A 16,204-nucleotide genomic window follows, 5' to 3' on the forward strand; every position below is an offset into this window, starting at 1 on the left:
CCTTGATGTGTCTTGTGGCCAGCTGCTTGTCCTTTCTCTGTGGACCTCTGGAGACCGTCTGGCTATGGTTTATCTGTAGCTATACCTGCCCACCGGGAAGAAGTTGAAGGCAGCAACTCCCACCCCTCCAGCCTGCCCTGTTGCATGGGATCATTCAGCCCCATATCTGGAACTTTGCTGAACTTCATGAGCTCTACTGAGCTTCCCCTTCCACCAAACACCAGCCTGATGAACCTTGGAGGGATGTGTCAAAAGGAGATAGGACCATCTCAATCAGCTTGGAGAAGGCTCCAGGGAGATGTTATTGTGGCCTTTCAGTGCTTAAAAAGGGTCAATAAGAAAGATGGGGACAGACTTGTTAGCAGAGCCTGTTCTTATAGGACGAGGGGTGATGGTTTTAAACTAAAGGAGGGGAGATTCAGGCTGGACATGAGGAAGAAATTTCTGATACTGAGGGTGGTGAGAGCCTGGCCCAGGTTGCCCAGAGAGGTGGTGGATGAACCACCCCTTGGAGACATCCCAGGCCAGGCTGGATGGGGCTCTGAGCATCCTGATCTGGGTGAAGATGTCCCTGCTCATAGCAGAGGTGGGATGAGATGAGCTTTGAAAATCCCTTCCAACCCGAAGTATTCTATTAATCTATATAGCTTGGAGATATATAACAAATATCTCTCCTCACATAAGTCGTTTGAGCAGCTGGAGGCTCCCATGGGGCTCCGTCCCTGCCTGTTGCTTCTGCATCAACATCCTGAAGACATGGGAACATAAAGCTCCACATGGGCATCTTTTGCAGACACTAAAGCCCTTGACTGAGCCATACTCATCAGAAATCTTCCCAGGTCGTGCTTTCTCCTGGGGATGAGTCAAACTCTTGATGCGCAGCCAACAGAGTATTGATCCTCGTTGATGAAGAAAGTGAATCAGCTTCCTCCTTTGAGTTGCTTTGCGTAGTGGTGGGGGCTGGTAGGGCTACATGGGGCAGAGAAGAGGTCCTGGCAGGTGATCTGAGGAAAAACAGCCATCAAAGCTGCTTATCTGCTCTTTTATCTGCTTAATGACAGGGCCTTCGCTCACTTGTAGGTGGTTTGGAGAGATGGGCTTTCGGCTGATTCATCTTAATTGGTGCAGAGAGGGAAGCGGGTGTGAGGAAAACTCCTCAGCGAGGAGCATTTGCTGTTGAGCTGCTGCTTCTGCTCTGCATCTGCTCCCTGGTGAGTGATGGGATTAAGGGGAAAACAAGCCAGCTGTAGTCTGGCAGAGATATGAGAGGTGGGAAACCCCTGTGGGGACACAAGGAAGAGAAATGTGAAGGGTTTCCAGAGGGTCTTTCCTCTGCTCCTTCCTTTCCTTGAGGTTTGATGTTGCAAAAATGGAAATGGGCAAAAAAAAGGGGGGAGAAGCAGAATAGAAACTTTAATGGGGAATGTTTTTTGTCAGTATGAGAAGAAAGAGGTAGAAAAGCATTTAAACTGGGGCTATTATGGCTGTGCTTCAGACCCTCTGACTCTGAACACAGCGAATGGAGGAATTTCCTTTTCCAACAAGGTTTAGTGGGTGGGAAGATCACATCTGTGGTTTGGCATAAATAAAAGATGGGTTTAAGGAGCTTCCTGCATTTACATGGTTGCACTCCGAGTCCGTCAACAGTCAGCTAAGTTCGACTGCTGTAAAATAAGCTCAAATGGGGCAGATGTTATTCTTCGCCACATGTTTGTAAATGCAGCGCTGCTGGTGCCAAGGAGAGTGGCTGCGAAGGAAAATAAATGATTAACCTACAAGAAATTGAACTGCTGTGATAAAATGAAGGATGGCCCAATGAGGGGCAGAGGAAAGGCTTCCAAAGCAAGGATGAAAGTCCAGGGTATCAGGTTTGTCCCCTGTGAAGAACTCTTGGCACTTGCAATGTGCTGCTGTGGAAGGGGAATGGGTTGATCATCATAGGTGTCCCCAGGGAAGGAATAGATGACCTATAGGTTGGTTCTTCCCACAGGTGTTTTTCAGCCATAATAGTGATATTTTTGGCCAGCTGAGCACCTGTGTTATTCAAAAGAAAAATAAGACTCAGGAAGAGCTCAGCCAAGCTTCTCTCGAGCTCTGAGAATGGTTCCTCCAGCCTCTAATCCTGAGCTACTGCAAACTGGGGCAGGAGGAATTCCAATACATTACCTAATTAATATTCTTAATCCAGGCCTGGATTAGGCTGCAATTACAAGTGATTGACTTGACTCAGAAATAACCCTTTGAATAAGTGCTTTTTGCAGCTGCAGGAGGGATGTTGAGTTCCTTCTGCTGTCGTGAGCGCAAGAAGAGCTGATGCGACGTCTCTACAAACCAAGGCAGCTCCCAGCAGTTCCCTGGGGTTGCCCCATATTGCAGAAGGGATGTTGAGGCAGGGAGCTGATGCCTTGCAATGAAAATGCTGTGTTTCAAGCTTGGTGGTTTGCATACTGATTTGCCCCTTCTCTTGTAAACAGGGCAGATTATTTGTCTGGCAAGGTGAGCCAGACAAGGAAGTCTCCAATCCCTTGTTAGATATCACACTTGAATGAACTCTTTGGTTTGTTCTTTTCTTTCTGTGGGTATTCTTTTTTTTTGTTTCTTTTGTTTTGATTTTTGTTTAAAGCTGTTCTGTGTAATCTCCTTCATCTATTTTTCAAGCTATAGCTTGAACTCTTCAACTCCTGAAGGCTTAGTTTGCCAAAGCAAAAGAGAATGGTGTGGTGATTGTTACAACCACTTTTAATTAGGGCTCGCATTTAATCCTTGGTAGTTCCCCAGGCAGAGACAGATCCTGACTTCTTGCAGTTCGTTTCTGCTGGAGGGAACACATGGAAGGGTTAAATATCCCCCTGCTTCTCCTGTGCATTATTGGCCACCCAGCACTGTCCTTATTTCTTTATGTAGAAGGATTCCTGACAAAAATAGGCATGAGATGGACTCAAGTGCCTGCAGAAACAAATTCTGCTGTTGCCTTTCTAGGGGTGTGATTTGAAGGTGTTGAAGGGAGATAAAGAACTGGACCCAGGAGGTCTCTTCGCTCTTCCTAGCTCAGGAACTTGGCACAATCCTGTTTATCTGTATTGGACCCATCTTCCTTCTCCTTTGGGACCCCATACTGGATGACAATGGCTTTGTGTCTCATGCAGCTTTCTGCTTCACCCCCATGTCCTTCATGGGGGGTCAGCAACCCCAGCTTTGTCCTGATGAGGTCTTGGGAATGCTGGCAAAGAGATGAGAATCTTTGCATTTGGTCTTAGTTGGGTTTGATTTAGTTCCACTTTCCCTATAGCCAGTTGGGCAGGATATGGAGGGTGGTTGCTTGAGCAAGTAATGTGACTGTACTGGGGCTGCACAACCCCTGACTCCCTTGCTGTGCAAATAATTGTTTGTTTTCTTCCCCATGCTCTATGTTGTCACATTTGAAAGGGGCTGTGCTGGGTTGTTCTCATAGCACAAAACACCCCAAACAAAAACCCCAACAATAAAGAACCCTCAAACAGTAACAACAAAACCAGTAAACAAACAAAAAACCCCACACAAACATAGCCCCAAACCCAAAAGCAACCCCCAAAAAACCCTCAAAGAAACGAACAAAACAAACAGGAAAAAAAGCACAGACACAAAAAGAGAAACAAAATAAACGAAACCCAAACAGATGTACACTTCCATAAATAAAATAGAGAATAATTTACTCCATTGTTTCCCCTTTAAGAGTCTAAGACAAGATGGTTTATTATCCGTTAGCAATTTTAGTTTGGTATTGACATTGCTATTAATGGGCCACAATCTTTGTACTGAGTTTGCAAGACCTCAGGATTGAGGCTTATTAGTTTTGCTCTGACTGAGCTTGACTTGACCTGCCTGAGGCTTTTTTTTTGTGTAATTTGGCTGAGTGGTAAGAGCAATTTTTCTAATTGACCAAGTCACTATGGCTAATTTGTTTTAACTTTTGTGTATCTTTGCATAGTGCAAGTGTAGGCTTATATAGATAACAGTAACGTCATTATTCTGTATAGGATGAAGTATTTATGACTGACCCAAGGACATGTTATAGATAAATGCAGGCTTGGTACAACAGCAAAGCTTTTGAAGAGTGGGAAGTAGTGCACAGAAGTGCAGGTATGGGGTGATGAGACAGGGCTTGGGTTGGAACTGGAGACCCCTCAGCTATAAATCACTCATCCAGCTGCAAAAGATCTGGAGCTGGACCAGGCTGGTTTTAGGGCTAGCAAACAGTACAAAAGTAGTCCCTGACGTATGTAAAAACCACTGCATATAGCACATTGAGATGTAACACACAGCTGCAGACCAATGGAAAAAGAAAAACTGAAACTTATTAAACGTAACTGAAATTACTCTGAGTGGATCCTTGGGAGAGGAAGAAGGAACCACCAACATGAACATCTTATTTCTGCACAGGCTTCAGATGCTGAGAACTCACCATAATGCCATCAGCATGAAACCCCCAAGAGTGGGAAGGGTGAGCATCACACCAAGAAAAAGGGTAGAAGTGACTAAGTGTGTGTAGTAATTTTAATTATACGTCATTCTGCATAGAATTATTCTTTGTTTTCCTTTAGTCCTTAGTTCTAGACCAATAATTGTTCTTGGATAAGAGTCTTATGATTTCAATTCTACTACTAATATATATACATACATAAATTGTATGCCTGTAAGATGAGATTTTGAGGTTGTAGAAGTTGCATGGCATCTTTCCCTGCTTCTTGTGGACCCCCTGACCTTGCTGGTACCACACCAAGCTTAGAGTTGTGGTAACAGAGGTGCTAGACCAGTGTCTGGGGCCAAGTCACTGGAGGGAAATCTGCATAGCCACAGGGAAAACAAGTGCTAATCCAAGGCTCCAGGCTTGACCCTAACTGGGCAACTAAAGATGGAGGGGAGGAAGCCAATAGGTTAAATGCAATATTTGTCCTGATCCTCAAAGACTGGCTCCTCCTTGGTGGACCCAGCAATGCATAGCATGGAGGGTATTGGTCTCTTCTCACAAATAACAAGCAATAGGGCAAGAAGGAATGGGCTCAAGTTGCACCGGGGGAGGTTTAGATTAGAAATGAGGGAAAATTTCTTCATGGAAAGGGCTGTTGGGCATTGGAACAAACTGCCCAGGGCAATGGTGGAGTTACCATCCCTGGAGGAGTTTAAAAGACGTGTAGATGAAGTTCTTAAGGACATGGTTTAGTGTCACTGTGGGATTAACGGTTGGACTCAGTGATCTTAAAGGTCTTTCCCAACCAAATGATATTAAGTTTTTCTAGGATCAAGGCACAGCATGCAAGTCCAAGAGTTTCCATCACTCTTCTGGTGGCTTTGCTTCCTTCTAGGCTAGTTACCACTTCCTACCCTCCTTTAATCTCCCAGCTGCGTTCAAAGAGGATCTACTGTTATCTCAAACAACTGCTTTCATTTTGGCTTATTTTGAGGTTTTTGGTAACGTGTGCTCAAAGGCAGTGCACAAAACCTGAGCAGCATATGTGAGCAATGCGCTCCTGCAAGGCTCTGCAAGTACCTGTCAGCCTCTGGTTTGGGCTTTGCACATTGTGTAACATGTGGGTTGACCTGTCTCAGCCTTTGCATTGGCTGTCCTCCTGCCTAGGGCTCCACGAAGGGCTGGGAACTGATTCCCCTGAAGAACATGCAGGTAGAGAAGAGCAAACAGAGATGAAGGTTCTCCTGATGGCATCTGGCTGCTATCATAGGATAGTCTGGGTTGGAAGGCATCTTCAAAGCTCATCCAGTCCAACTCCCTGCCATGAGCAGGAACATCTTCACCAGCTCAGGTTGCTCAGAGCCCCATCCAGACTGGCCTGGGATGTCTCCAGGGATGGTTCATCCACCACCTCTCTGGGCAACCTGGGCCAGTGTCTCTGTCTTCCTTATCAGCCCCTTTTAAGTACTGAAAGGCCACAATAAGATCTTCCCAGAGACTCCTTGGATCAGGGTGCAATTAAGCTTTGAGCTAAATGTTGACTGCAACCTTCACTGCTCTTCTGACCCTGTGACCTTTTCCTAAGTGCTGCAATGGAGTAGTTGTCTATCAATGTCTGCAGAAATCCTCTGCTTCCCACTCACCCAGAAGGAGGATTTTTCTACAGGGAAGTGTGTGTTTAGCAATTTTGGATGTGGGATAGAAGAAGCGGTAGAACTGACTCAGTGTGTCTTAAGTCTTGTGACCTGCATGATGATTGGAACAGGTCCAGCTGGGAAGGAGTTTCTTGCTTTGACCTCATTTATGTTCCCCTCCTGTAGCCAACCACACCAGAAATGACCAGTGCCTGGCAACTTCCCCATGAACCAAAAATGAGACAGCCCGCGTGACTGTAGTTGAGAAAATAGGTGCTGGTGTGTCCCACTGTCACGAAATGCCTAGGTTGTGGCCTCCTAATGCTCCTGCGTGTCCCAGCCCCCATATCAGTGTGCCTACATCTTTTCCCCCTTTCTGCTCCATTGAACTTGTGTATAAAACATTCCCCTTCCATGGGTCTTTGGGAGAACTTGAATAGTGTTGGATTATAGCAAAATTATTTGTTTGCTTGAATAGTGAGGCACAGGGTAATTAAATGAACACCATAACCTGTATAAACTTGGGTGATCTCATGTGCTGCTTACACAATAGAGTCAGGATTTGCCTTTAGAAGAAAGATTCATGGCTTCTTTGGTTTTGACTTTTTATCCAAACACTCACCAACAGAAGCTGATTGGCAAAAAAATGTATTTCAAGTTCCAAATCTCAAATATTTTGAGACCTTTACAAACGTTGCAGTCAGGACAAATGTAATTGCAATGGGGTATCGGGGATGAGACCTCCCGTAGTGGTGCTGGGAATTGCAGTTCTGGTCAGTGTTATCAGGTCCCTTCTCTGGGCTGGACTGTGATGAGGTCCCTGCTAAATAACCCATTCAGGCTTCTTAACCCACCCTGGTCCTCACCTACGGTAATTTTGCCCATCTCTCCTCAGAACATCTTCTGAATATCTGATGTTCAGGCATGGAAAGGCCAGTCCGAAACTAGCTTGAGCTTGATGGAGAAGACACCTGTCATTTATTCTTTTATAGCTTCTCATGCACAGGACTCTGCAGCCACTATTTTAAAAAATAATAAACATCTTGGATATGTCTGTTGAGTTCTGACTCACAGCAGGGCTGGGGTTTGCAAGCAGCATGGTCAAGTTATTCATGCAATTACACAGAGAGCTAAACAAATGGAGGTGAGTAGGAGGAAGATACGATCTTGATCAGCGCAGCCCCAGATCAGAGTAAGTCTTTTACTGTCTCAGCCAGGCAGAAATTTCTGAAGGCTTGTAGGAAAAGGGCTGGAAAATAATGGATTTACATCTCTAATGGTACTGTTCAATACGCTGTTGAACTGTTCAATGCTGTCAACACGCTGGTCAAGATAGGACAAGAGGTAACGGTTTTAAATTAAAGGAGGGGAGATCCAGGCTAGACATGAGGAAGAAATTTTTTACAATGAAGGTGGAAAAATACTATCTCAGGTTTCCCAGAGAGGTGGTGGATGCCCCATCCCTGGAGACATCCCAGACCAGGCTGGATGGGCCTCTGAGCAACCTTTGTCTGGATGAAGATGTCCCTGCACATGGCAGGGACTTGACCTAGATAAGCTTTGAAAGTCTATTCCAACCCAAACTATTCTAATATTCTATGATTCTATGGTCCTGACAAGGTCTGGGACAGTATGAGGAAAGCGTATTAGCAAATGAAACACTCTGTGTCAGTTCCTGGTCCTGGGGTGCCCATCTGTGTAGCCAAGCTTCTTTCTCCAAAATAAGATGACTGAATCCAAAATACCAATTCAAAAGTAGATCGGCAATTGTCTGGGATGGTCCCAGATTGTCAGGCCAAAAACTGAGTATGCTGAGGAGTATGCTAACAATTAAACAGTGTGGACAACAGTGGGACAACTCTTGAAAGTGTGCACGCATTCTCCATGTGTTATTGGTATAGACATAGCTGCCTCCATGACAGCTCTTCTGCAGTCTGGTTCCAGCCCCAGGGCAGCTGGAAGGGTGGTGACCTCTTCTGGAGCTTCTGGCATCCGGACATCACTGCTGGATGCCCCTATTAATGCCCCTATGTACAGATATGATCCTGTATGTAACTTATATCCAGACCCAGCTGGGATTTGGGCAATACAGGAGTCCTGGAGACACCATAAAATCAGGTCATACTGGTAAACAGAGATTTGGGATGCCCTTGGGGCACCATTTCCCCACCCTGCTTGAAAGAGAGGAACCCAAAGGACAGGTTCTCAGAAGGTTTTCAACACCTTGGTGTAACCTGGCCCCAGGCTGCCCACACTATGTTCTTGAACACAATTATGTCTGCCCTATTAACAGGCTCCTACAGTGAGTACCTGGTGATCTTCACAGCACCCAGGAACAGGGAGCATGTGGGAGGTGGGGTAGGAGAAGCCACTGGGTCCGAGTCCTTCTGTGATTTGGCAAGTAAAATGTTTAAGCCCATGTTAGATTGCAACAAACCTCATGTCTGGGATTAGCTCTGAATTCCCCTTGGATTCCCTGTAATTTAAGCATTGAAATATCTCTGAAGGTCTGAGGTAGGGCCAGATCTGCCTCAGGGGGATGGTGGTGACAACCCACCTTGCTGTCCTGATTTTGGAAACATCACGGCCAGGAAGGATACAAAGAATGAGTCTTGTAAGACCAACCACAAGTAAATCCCTGAGAAGGAGAAAGATGGAGGGAGAGAACCAGGAGGAAAAATAACTCTTCAGCTACTGTCATTGGACTCAAGGATGGGAAGAACTGGATCTTGCTCACCCAGGAGGTGCTCAATACACACAGCTGCCTCTTCTTCCAGGACAATGCCTACTTCAAACTGTGGTCTTCCCTTCCCAAAACAAGAGGCATCATGTTGACCTGTCCTCTTCCTCCAACAAAACCCCACCCAAAATAGAAGTTGGAGAACAAGACAGGGTTAGACTCCACAACTTCTTCAATGGGTTTTGTATAGGGCTGAAAAATCATTGGTGGTGCAATCATACCTGGTGCTGAGAACCTCTTCTGTCCTGCAACCCCTGGTGTACTAGCAAATGGGTGGGAAATGGCAATATGTGCAGACTGGGACGATGCTGGGATAGATGGAAATATTTGGGAACCTTCTGAGATACCACCTAAGAAGTGATGAGGGTAGGAGGGCCTGGCAGACATGATGATCTGACCACAGGGAACCTGAAAAATTGAAAAACTTTAGGGTAAATAACAGAAGGAGCTTCCATGAGACCAACCTGCATTGTTTCTGTTCCTCCTTGCTGTGATTCCATAGGTGGACACTTGTCCTTAGGCCTTTTGTGAGAAGAGCCCAGTATGAAGCTTCCAGGAGATGGGAGATGAGCAGCTCCATGGCTGACTTCTGTTCAATGACTTCTGATCTCTGTTCTCCATCCAAGAAGACACAATGAGCAGAACATTGCAGAAGGCAGCCAAATAAAGCTGTATTTACCAGCCAACTCCAACACAGTTGTGCAGTCCAATGTGGCACAGTCAAGAGTAAAATCCGGGACCAAACTCTCACCCTGAAGGATGCAATCCATACATCTGCAAGGGCCTGATCTCCAAGGCTCAACCTGAGATAGGGAAATAAACAGTTCCTGGGAATATTCCATGATCTGTAATGCCACCATCCACAACATTTAATTAATCATTTTAAGTGCTAGCATATTCCCTGGAAAGGTTTCAATATGGGCCAACTACCACTGTCTGATGCAATGTCTGGAAAAAAAGAGAAGATTGAGCACAAGGGAAAGGCTACTTGCAAGAGGCCCCATTGATGTCCACCCCTTGGCCTCCATGCTGGAAACAGTTCTGGTCACACTGAATTTACTGCTACAGCTGCAGCTTCATTTCTGCTCTGTGATGCTAGATACTGGGACACCTTTTTTGGCAGCTCTCTGTCCTTATCCTGTCCAAGCACTGCCTTCCATGCTGCAGTCATGTGTTGGCCACCTAGGGTGACACCACCATCCTCAGTCTCTCATGTGCCTTTGGGGAAATGCCACCCATGGTACTCCCACACTTCACCCATGTGCATCAGACATACCTGAGGCCAACTATCTGGATCAATGGGCCACCAACAACCCTCAAAATGTCAAGTGACCCATTGTGCACCCTTGTCCATCAAACCACTCTTGCCAGTGGACCAGTGGTGGACCGCTTCCCGTGGCCTTGCAGATCATCTTCCTGCTGTCAGCGAGGAGCCAATTTGAGTCCTTGGACCAGGTGACTCTTCTTCAGCTCTACATCAGAGAGGAGACATTTGCGCCATTCGAAGTTGGTGAAGGGTTTGGAGGGTAAGCCATATGAGGGGTGGCTAAAGTAATTTGGTTTGTTCAGCCTGGAGGAGATTAAGGGGAGACCTCATTGCTGTCTACAGCTTCTTCACAAGGGGAAGAGGAGCAGCAGGTGTCAATCTCTTCTTTCTGGTGATCAGTCATAGGACATGAGGGAATGGCAGAAGATGTGCCAAGGGAGGCTCAAGTTGGACATTAGGAAAAGGTTCTTCACTCAGAGGTGCTGGACACTGGAACAGGCTCCCCAAGGAGGTGTCACGGCCCTGAGCCTGACAGTGTTCAAGAAGAGACTGGACAACGTCCTCACACACATGGTGTGAACTGTGGGGTGTCCTGTGCAGGGACAGGAGTTGGACTCCATGATCCTTGTGGGTCCCTTCTAACTTGGGACATTCTATGATTCTATGATTCCATGATCAGTCCTTGGAAGTGAGAGAATAAACTGAGTCGGACACATTTCTTTGTTTAAAAAAAAAATCAAGAACACATTTTGTTAATCATACCGAAGGGTAAAACAATTATTTTTGCCCTGTTCCTCAAAAAAACCCCATCCAAATCTGGTTAAAGCAAACTGATTTATCAGTGCAGATCTTTGCCAGAGTGCTCCTGCTGCTGCAGAACATTTGAGCCTTGGCTTTCCAGGATGATTTCCAGACACCCCTGAAGAGTCACCCCTGCAGGAGGACACCATGCAGTGAATCATGCTGGGCAATCCTTACCTCCTGGAGTAGGTCAAGCTCTTTGGTTGCTGCCTTGTGACATCTGGGAGGACTGACTCACCTCCACTGGCATCCACAGTGGCATGTGGTCCCTGAGTCTGCCAGAATTTCATCTGTTGGGCAAGCGATGTGGTTTATCCTCTCACACCCAGAAGGTGTATGTCTGTCGGAGAGGAATGGTTTGCGCTCATGGGGTTATCAGGGCTGACTTCACCATCCTGTCCATCCTGCTTTATGTCAGCTCTATTGGCAGACCCAGTGGTTTAACACCGGTGTCGGAAACCTCAAAAACATGTGCAAATCAACCAAAAAAAAATCTCAACCCAATAATTCCCCTTTGCCTTCTTTTTTTTTTTTTTTTTTTCTTTAAAAGGAAGATGCTATGGGTTTTGGTGTCCCTTTGAACTTCCTCTGGCCATGCCTTCTCTGTCATGAGCAATAATTAGTCCCATCAGATGCTCTAAGTGTCTCTGATGGGCATGACTCTTGATTCAGGGATGCTTGCTCGTCTAACTGATCTCCTGCCAAGAAAGTCATGTTGGCCCCCAATCATTTTAACCCACACCTCGTCCATCTAATCTCTTTCTTCCACATGTTTTCTGAGCCTCTGCCTCTTCTGCACCTCCATCTTCTAAACCCAGACTGTGCAGCTACACCTGGGTAGAATGAGTCTTGCAGGGCTGAGAAGAAAGGGGTGAGAAGACAGCTGATTGCCCAAGCTGCTCCTGCTTCATCCTCTCTGCTCTTTGATGGCTTGGTGAGCGGTGACTCATGGAGATGTCTGCTGATCGATATCCAGCACCAAACTTCCCGACAACTCTTTCCTTGGAAGCTCAAGTGGGACAGGCTGTCAAATGGAGGCCCCAGGAGGGATGAAGTTATCAGATCCAGCTCCACCCAAATTGTAAGCATGCAGAGAAATTGTAGAGACTGAGAACGTTATATCTGACTGGCATCTAGCAGGACTCTGAATTGGATGCTCCATATAGACGGGGGACAAAGATGTTTTTACTCATTGCTCAGATGTTGCAAAGCTGGAAACTGACCTCCCATGTCCTATCTCCTGGATTTGAACGCCAAAGCCATTGTTTTCTTGCTGCAGCTGCTCTCAAAACCATGAGGCAGAGGATTCAGGATTTTATAGATAGCAAGCAGCTTTTACAGGGAAACAGGAAATTATAAGACATTTCCTGTTTATATTGCCAACCTTGAATACACAGCTACATCTACCCTGACTGTAGATATTGGGAGTTCTCCAGGTCTAACCCTGAAATGGACTTGGCAATAATCCACCCAGATGAAGCCATTAATTTGTGCCACTTATTACTATTTTGCTTTGAGTAGCCGCCTTCACTGAACTATCTGCCCACAGATGTGGTGATCAGATTGGAGCTAAACAGTACAAAACCCCCACTCAGACATCAATAGCACTGCTACCCTGACCATCAGTAAATTAAAGTATTAAAAGCAATAAATGAAATGAATTACCTCGGTGCTTTCACTCCTCTTCAAGACCCATCAGACCAGCCTGAAGGCAACGCTGAGGCGAAAAAACAACCCACGTACATTCCTAGCCTCTCAAATAATACATGATCCCTGCCCACTCTTTCAAAATTGTTGTCTTCATCATCGCCCAGTCCAAACGCAGGGAAGATATATATCCTGTCCCCAGGTGAGGGTGCTTTTCCTGGGCTGTGGACGCAACTGAGAGAAGATGAAGTCCTCCCTCCTTGCCGTGCTGACTTTGGTCCTATGCGCAGTTCAAGGTGAGGTGTCATGGTTTGCTACTAGACAAAGAGTAGTTGAGTGTTTTAAAGTCAGGGAGGCCTCATAACCAGAGAAAGAAATCATGGGAGAGGGCGCATTGGCTCTTGAATCTGAAGGACACAGTGGGTTTCTTATCTGCAGTCTCAGCCTGGATGTGTGAACGGTTTATTTTCTTCAAGGAAATTTCTCTACGGACTCATGCACCACTGGATTTTTATGAAAGCAAGACTGAAAAAGGAAGCAGTTGCTACTGTTCTGCCTTTGCTAAGCGACTCTCCAGTGAGCTTGTCTGTTGAGATGATGCAGGAATGTGGTTATTTCTAAATCTTGATGAAGAAATACTTCAGCCTACGATAGCACAACACATCAGCAGCTCCATGCGCCTGGTTTCTGCTCCAGTCAGTGACACTGTTTCTAGTAGAAGCAGTGGGATGGGGGCCAGACCTACAATATCTGGCTTTCTACAGCTGCCTGTTGGACACCGCTGATTTCTACCCATCTCAGAGACCCAACAAGCCTGCTGATTTCAGAGCTTTTGGGACAAAACTGGGGAATTAGGGAGAAGTTGGGTTGTGGGCTAAATGGGCTAAGCATCCTTGTGCTGGGATATTGGGTGGAGATGTATATTTGGATATTACTTGCATTATAGGTTATGTATTTTATTTCACAGGGACATTGCAAATGAACTCAGAGCCCTCTTACGGTATATGATCCTATAGCCTCTATAGGTGAGACTTTAAGTAACCAGAGAGAATAAATGTTATCCTCATTTTGTAAAGAGGAAGAGGGTTTGCCAGCACTTGGAAATTTGCCACATTGTCTGGTGCAGAAAAATAATTTATTGGAATAGTTATTTCCATCTCATTGTGGCCTAAGAATACCTTTCTGTTATTTATCTTTGTCCACTTACCAGAATAGCTATTCTGGCAAATTTCCAAGGCCCAAGAGACAATGAGATTGTCGTCAGTGCCAAGACGAAAACTGACCTAATCCGTGTTAGATAACCTAGGCAATAAAAATGAAATGTTAGACTATATGTGTCTTATGATGAATTCACAGAGCAAAGAGTTAAAAAGCCTATTTGCCTTGTCTTTTTTTTTTTTAATCCAGGTAATGGATATATATTTGAGGGCATTTAAATCCCTCCCAAAGACACCAGCATGGGACACTGAATTTTTTAGGCTATGGAGGTCCCAGCTAACCCTATTAAACTGCCTACTGCCCAATTAGACTTTAGTCTATGTTATAGTGTCTCCATCAACTAGAAAGGGTGATGCCCAAGCCTTGGGACATCCCTTTAGACTCTTATAGAGGACCTTGTCCTTCCCAGCTCCCTGCATCACATCAAACCCAGTACCCTTGGCCCATCATGGGGACTGGACTGGATGATCTTTCGAGGTCCCTTCCAATCCCTAACATGCTGTGATTCTGTGATCATACTATTATTTTCAGTGTAGGGCAGGAAAGGCAGATTTGCACCGTCAGTGCGTGTATGTACAGATGTGTTGAGTGTAAATGTGCAAGTGTGTGGACAGCAGGCTTGGATTGGGTCTGGGTCTTGCAGCCCCGTTGTTTTCAACAGACCTGCACCTCATGCATTTGAGAGTTAATTGAAAGAAAATGGTCACTTTTGCTGCCAGGACTGGTGGCCTTTTTGTCTCCATCTTCCATATCTTGTGTCTCCTCCTGCAGCGAATGCCCTTTATTGCTACACCTGCGAATGGGAACGAAGCAACTGGAACTGTCTGAAGGCCGAGAAGTGTTCAGACAAGGATGAGTACTGTGTGACCAATGTTGGCTCTGTAGGAATTGGTATGTGCTGACTGTGTATCCTCCAACAAGGACTCAGGAATGAGATGTGGGGTTTTGCCTGGGTTTTTTATGGTTGCCCTTTGTGGATGGATGGGCTGAGGAGTCACGGGAAAGAACACGTGGGAGGTGGAGCCCTTGCTAGCTCAGCCTCGCTGTGCTGAAGTTCATACGTTCTGAAATCCTCCTCCCCATCACACATTGAGATCTTCCCCTTTAGGCTTTGTTTTATGCCTGCTTGAAACAGGAAAGGGACAACAAGAGAAAAGGAAGAACAAAGAGGATCCTCTAGAGGAAGAATAAACAAATTTGAACCTTGATTAAACAAGGAGATGAAAAGAAACAGGTAGCCAGGGTGGATAAGAAGGTCTAGAGAGATATAGAGGGGAATAAAATTATGTCATTCAGGGAGAAAAGTCTGGAAATGTGTTTTCAGGCATGAACATTGTGTCATGGATGCTATTGTACACCTAAGGAAGCCTTGAGATGAATGTCCATGCTGGGAGGTGCTAGATGCCTGGGAGGGACATTGAATACCTTGTGTAGCTGGTCACCAGCAGCTACTGGGCTATGGTGGGATTGGGGTGGGTCTCATTGGCTGTGCTGGCCCTTGGGGCTGTTGGGTACAGTGGGACTCATTAGCCCATCTCCATCCTGTACAAGATGGAGGAACACCCAACAAACTCTCATTGCTAATGCTGCTCTCTCTTCTTTGGGCAAGGCTCTTTGTCTTTGTGGAAGAGAATCACCAAGAAGTGCTCCAAGACGTGCCCACACTACAACTTCCTCATGGGCCTGGCTACCTACACCTCGTATTGCTGCCAAAGCTTCTTGTGCAACCTGCATGCGTGCCCAGGACCCAGGCTGGCTCGACCGTGAAATGGTAGAGGGTCCAGCGCCTGTGTCCTTCAGCGGTGGTGGGATAAAGGGGCTCCTGAAGCCCTGAAGAGCATGCTCAGATTCCCCCAGGAGGGTATGGACACAGACCATGCTGCAGAGTAGATAAAGTATTACGGTCACCACCTCCTGCCCTGTGTTGCCTCCTAACCTGTAGCTTCTCTCTTGCTTCTCATGCCTGAGCTCTGTCACCTTGGCGGCTTGATGGAGAAGTGGCCGTGCTATATCTCCTGCAGCCTCGGGGAGGGAGATGCTGCTTCTGCATGTCCTGCAAATCTCTAGAGGGGTTTTTCCTGCAATTTTACCTTATTTCAGGTGCAGCTTGGAGCCACACAGCAATAGCTTTCAGAATTAGGGAGGGGGGGGTGGGAAAAAATTACAACCCCCTGAGCATAAACTCAGAAGATAAACCTTGCAAACTCACAGGGTTGCTGCTGGAGAAGGAAAAAGGGCAGTTCTGTGTATAAAATCCTGATCCTACAATGGGTGCTAGCATCAGCTCTTCTTCTTTGCATCCCTCACCCACTCCATCCAGCCTCTCACTCGCAGCCCCAAGCTGGGGACAGTGACACCCCCCTGTGCCCTATTAGCAGTCAGACACATCAGCTACGTGCCTGTTCCTGTTGGCTTTGTCTGCAGTGCCATATTTTTATCAAAATAATGAT

The 16,204-nt window shown here is 46.1% G+C and overlaps 1 protein-coding gene across 1 annotated transcript; it reads left to right on the forward strand.

The window, feature by feature from the left end:
* Positions 1–12,652: 12,652 nt before the first annotated feature.
* On the forward strand, positions 12,653–15,853 carry LOC136097876 (lymphocyte antigen 6E-like). The gene is made up of 3 exons (XM_065830722.2): positions 12,653–12,832; positions 14,526–14,645; positions 15,364–15,853. Exons 1-3 carry the CDS (start codon positions 12,781–12,783, stop codon positions 15,519–15,521), a joined length of 330 nt encoding a protein of 109 aa, XP_065686794.1. The 5' UTR covers positions 12,653–12,780; the 3' UTR covers positions 15,522–15,853.
* The last annotated feature ends 351 nt before the right edge of the window (positions 15,854–16,204 follow it).

The sequence above is a fragment of the Patagioenas fasciata genome, chromosome 2, assembly GCF_037038585.1.
Source record: "Patagioenas fasciata isolate bPatFas1 chromosome 2, bPatFas1.hap1, whole genome shotgun sequence".
Lineage (NCBI taxonomy): Eukaryota > Metazoa > Chordata > Aves > Columbiformes > Columbidae > Patagioenas > Patagioenas fasciata.

What these genes read in the sequence shown, in the direction of transcription:
- LOC136097876 (XM_065830722.2), top strand. Translation starts at nt 12,781, where the DNA reads ATGAAGTCCTCCCTCCTTGCCGTGCTGACTTTGGTCCTATGCGCAGTT. An exon ending in GGTCCTATGCGCAGTTCAAG is followed by an intron (nt 12,833 to 14,525) that starts GTGAGGTGTCAT and finishes CTCCTCCTGCAG; the next exon opens with CGAATGCCCTTTATTGCTAC. An exon ending in TGTTGGCTCTGTAGGAATTG is followed by an intron (nt 14,646 to 15,363) that starts GTATGTGCTGAC and finishes TCTTTGGGCAAG; the next exon opens with GCTCTTTGTCTTTGTGGAAG.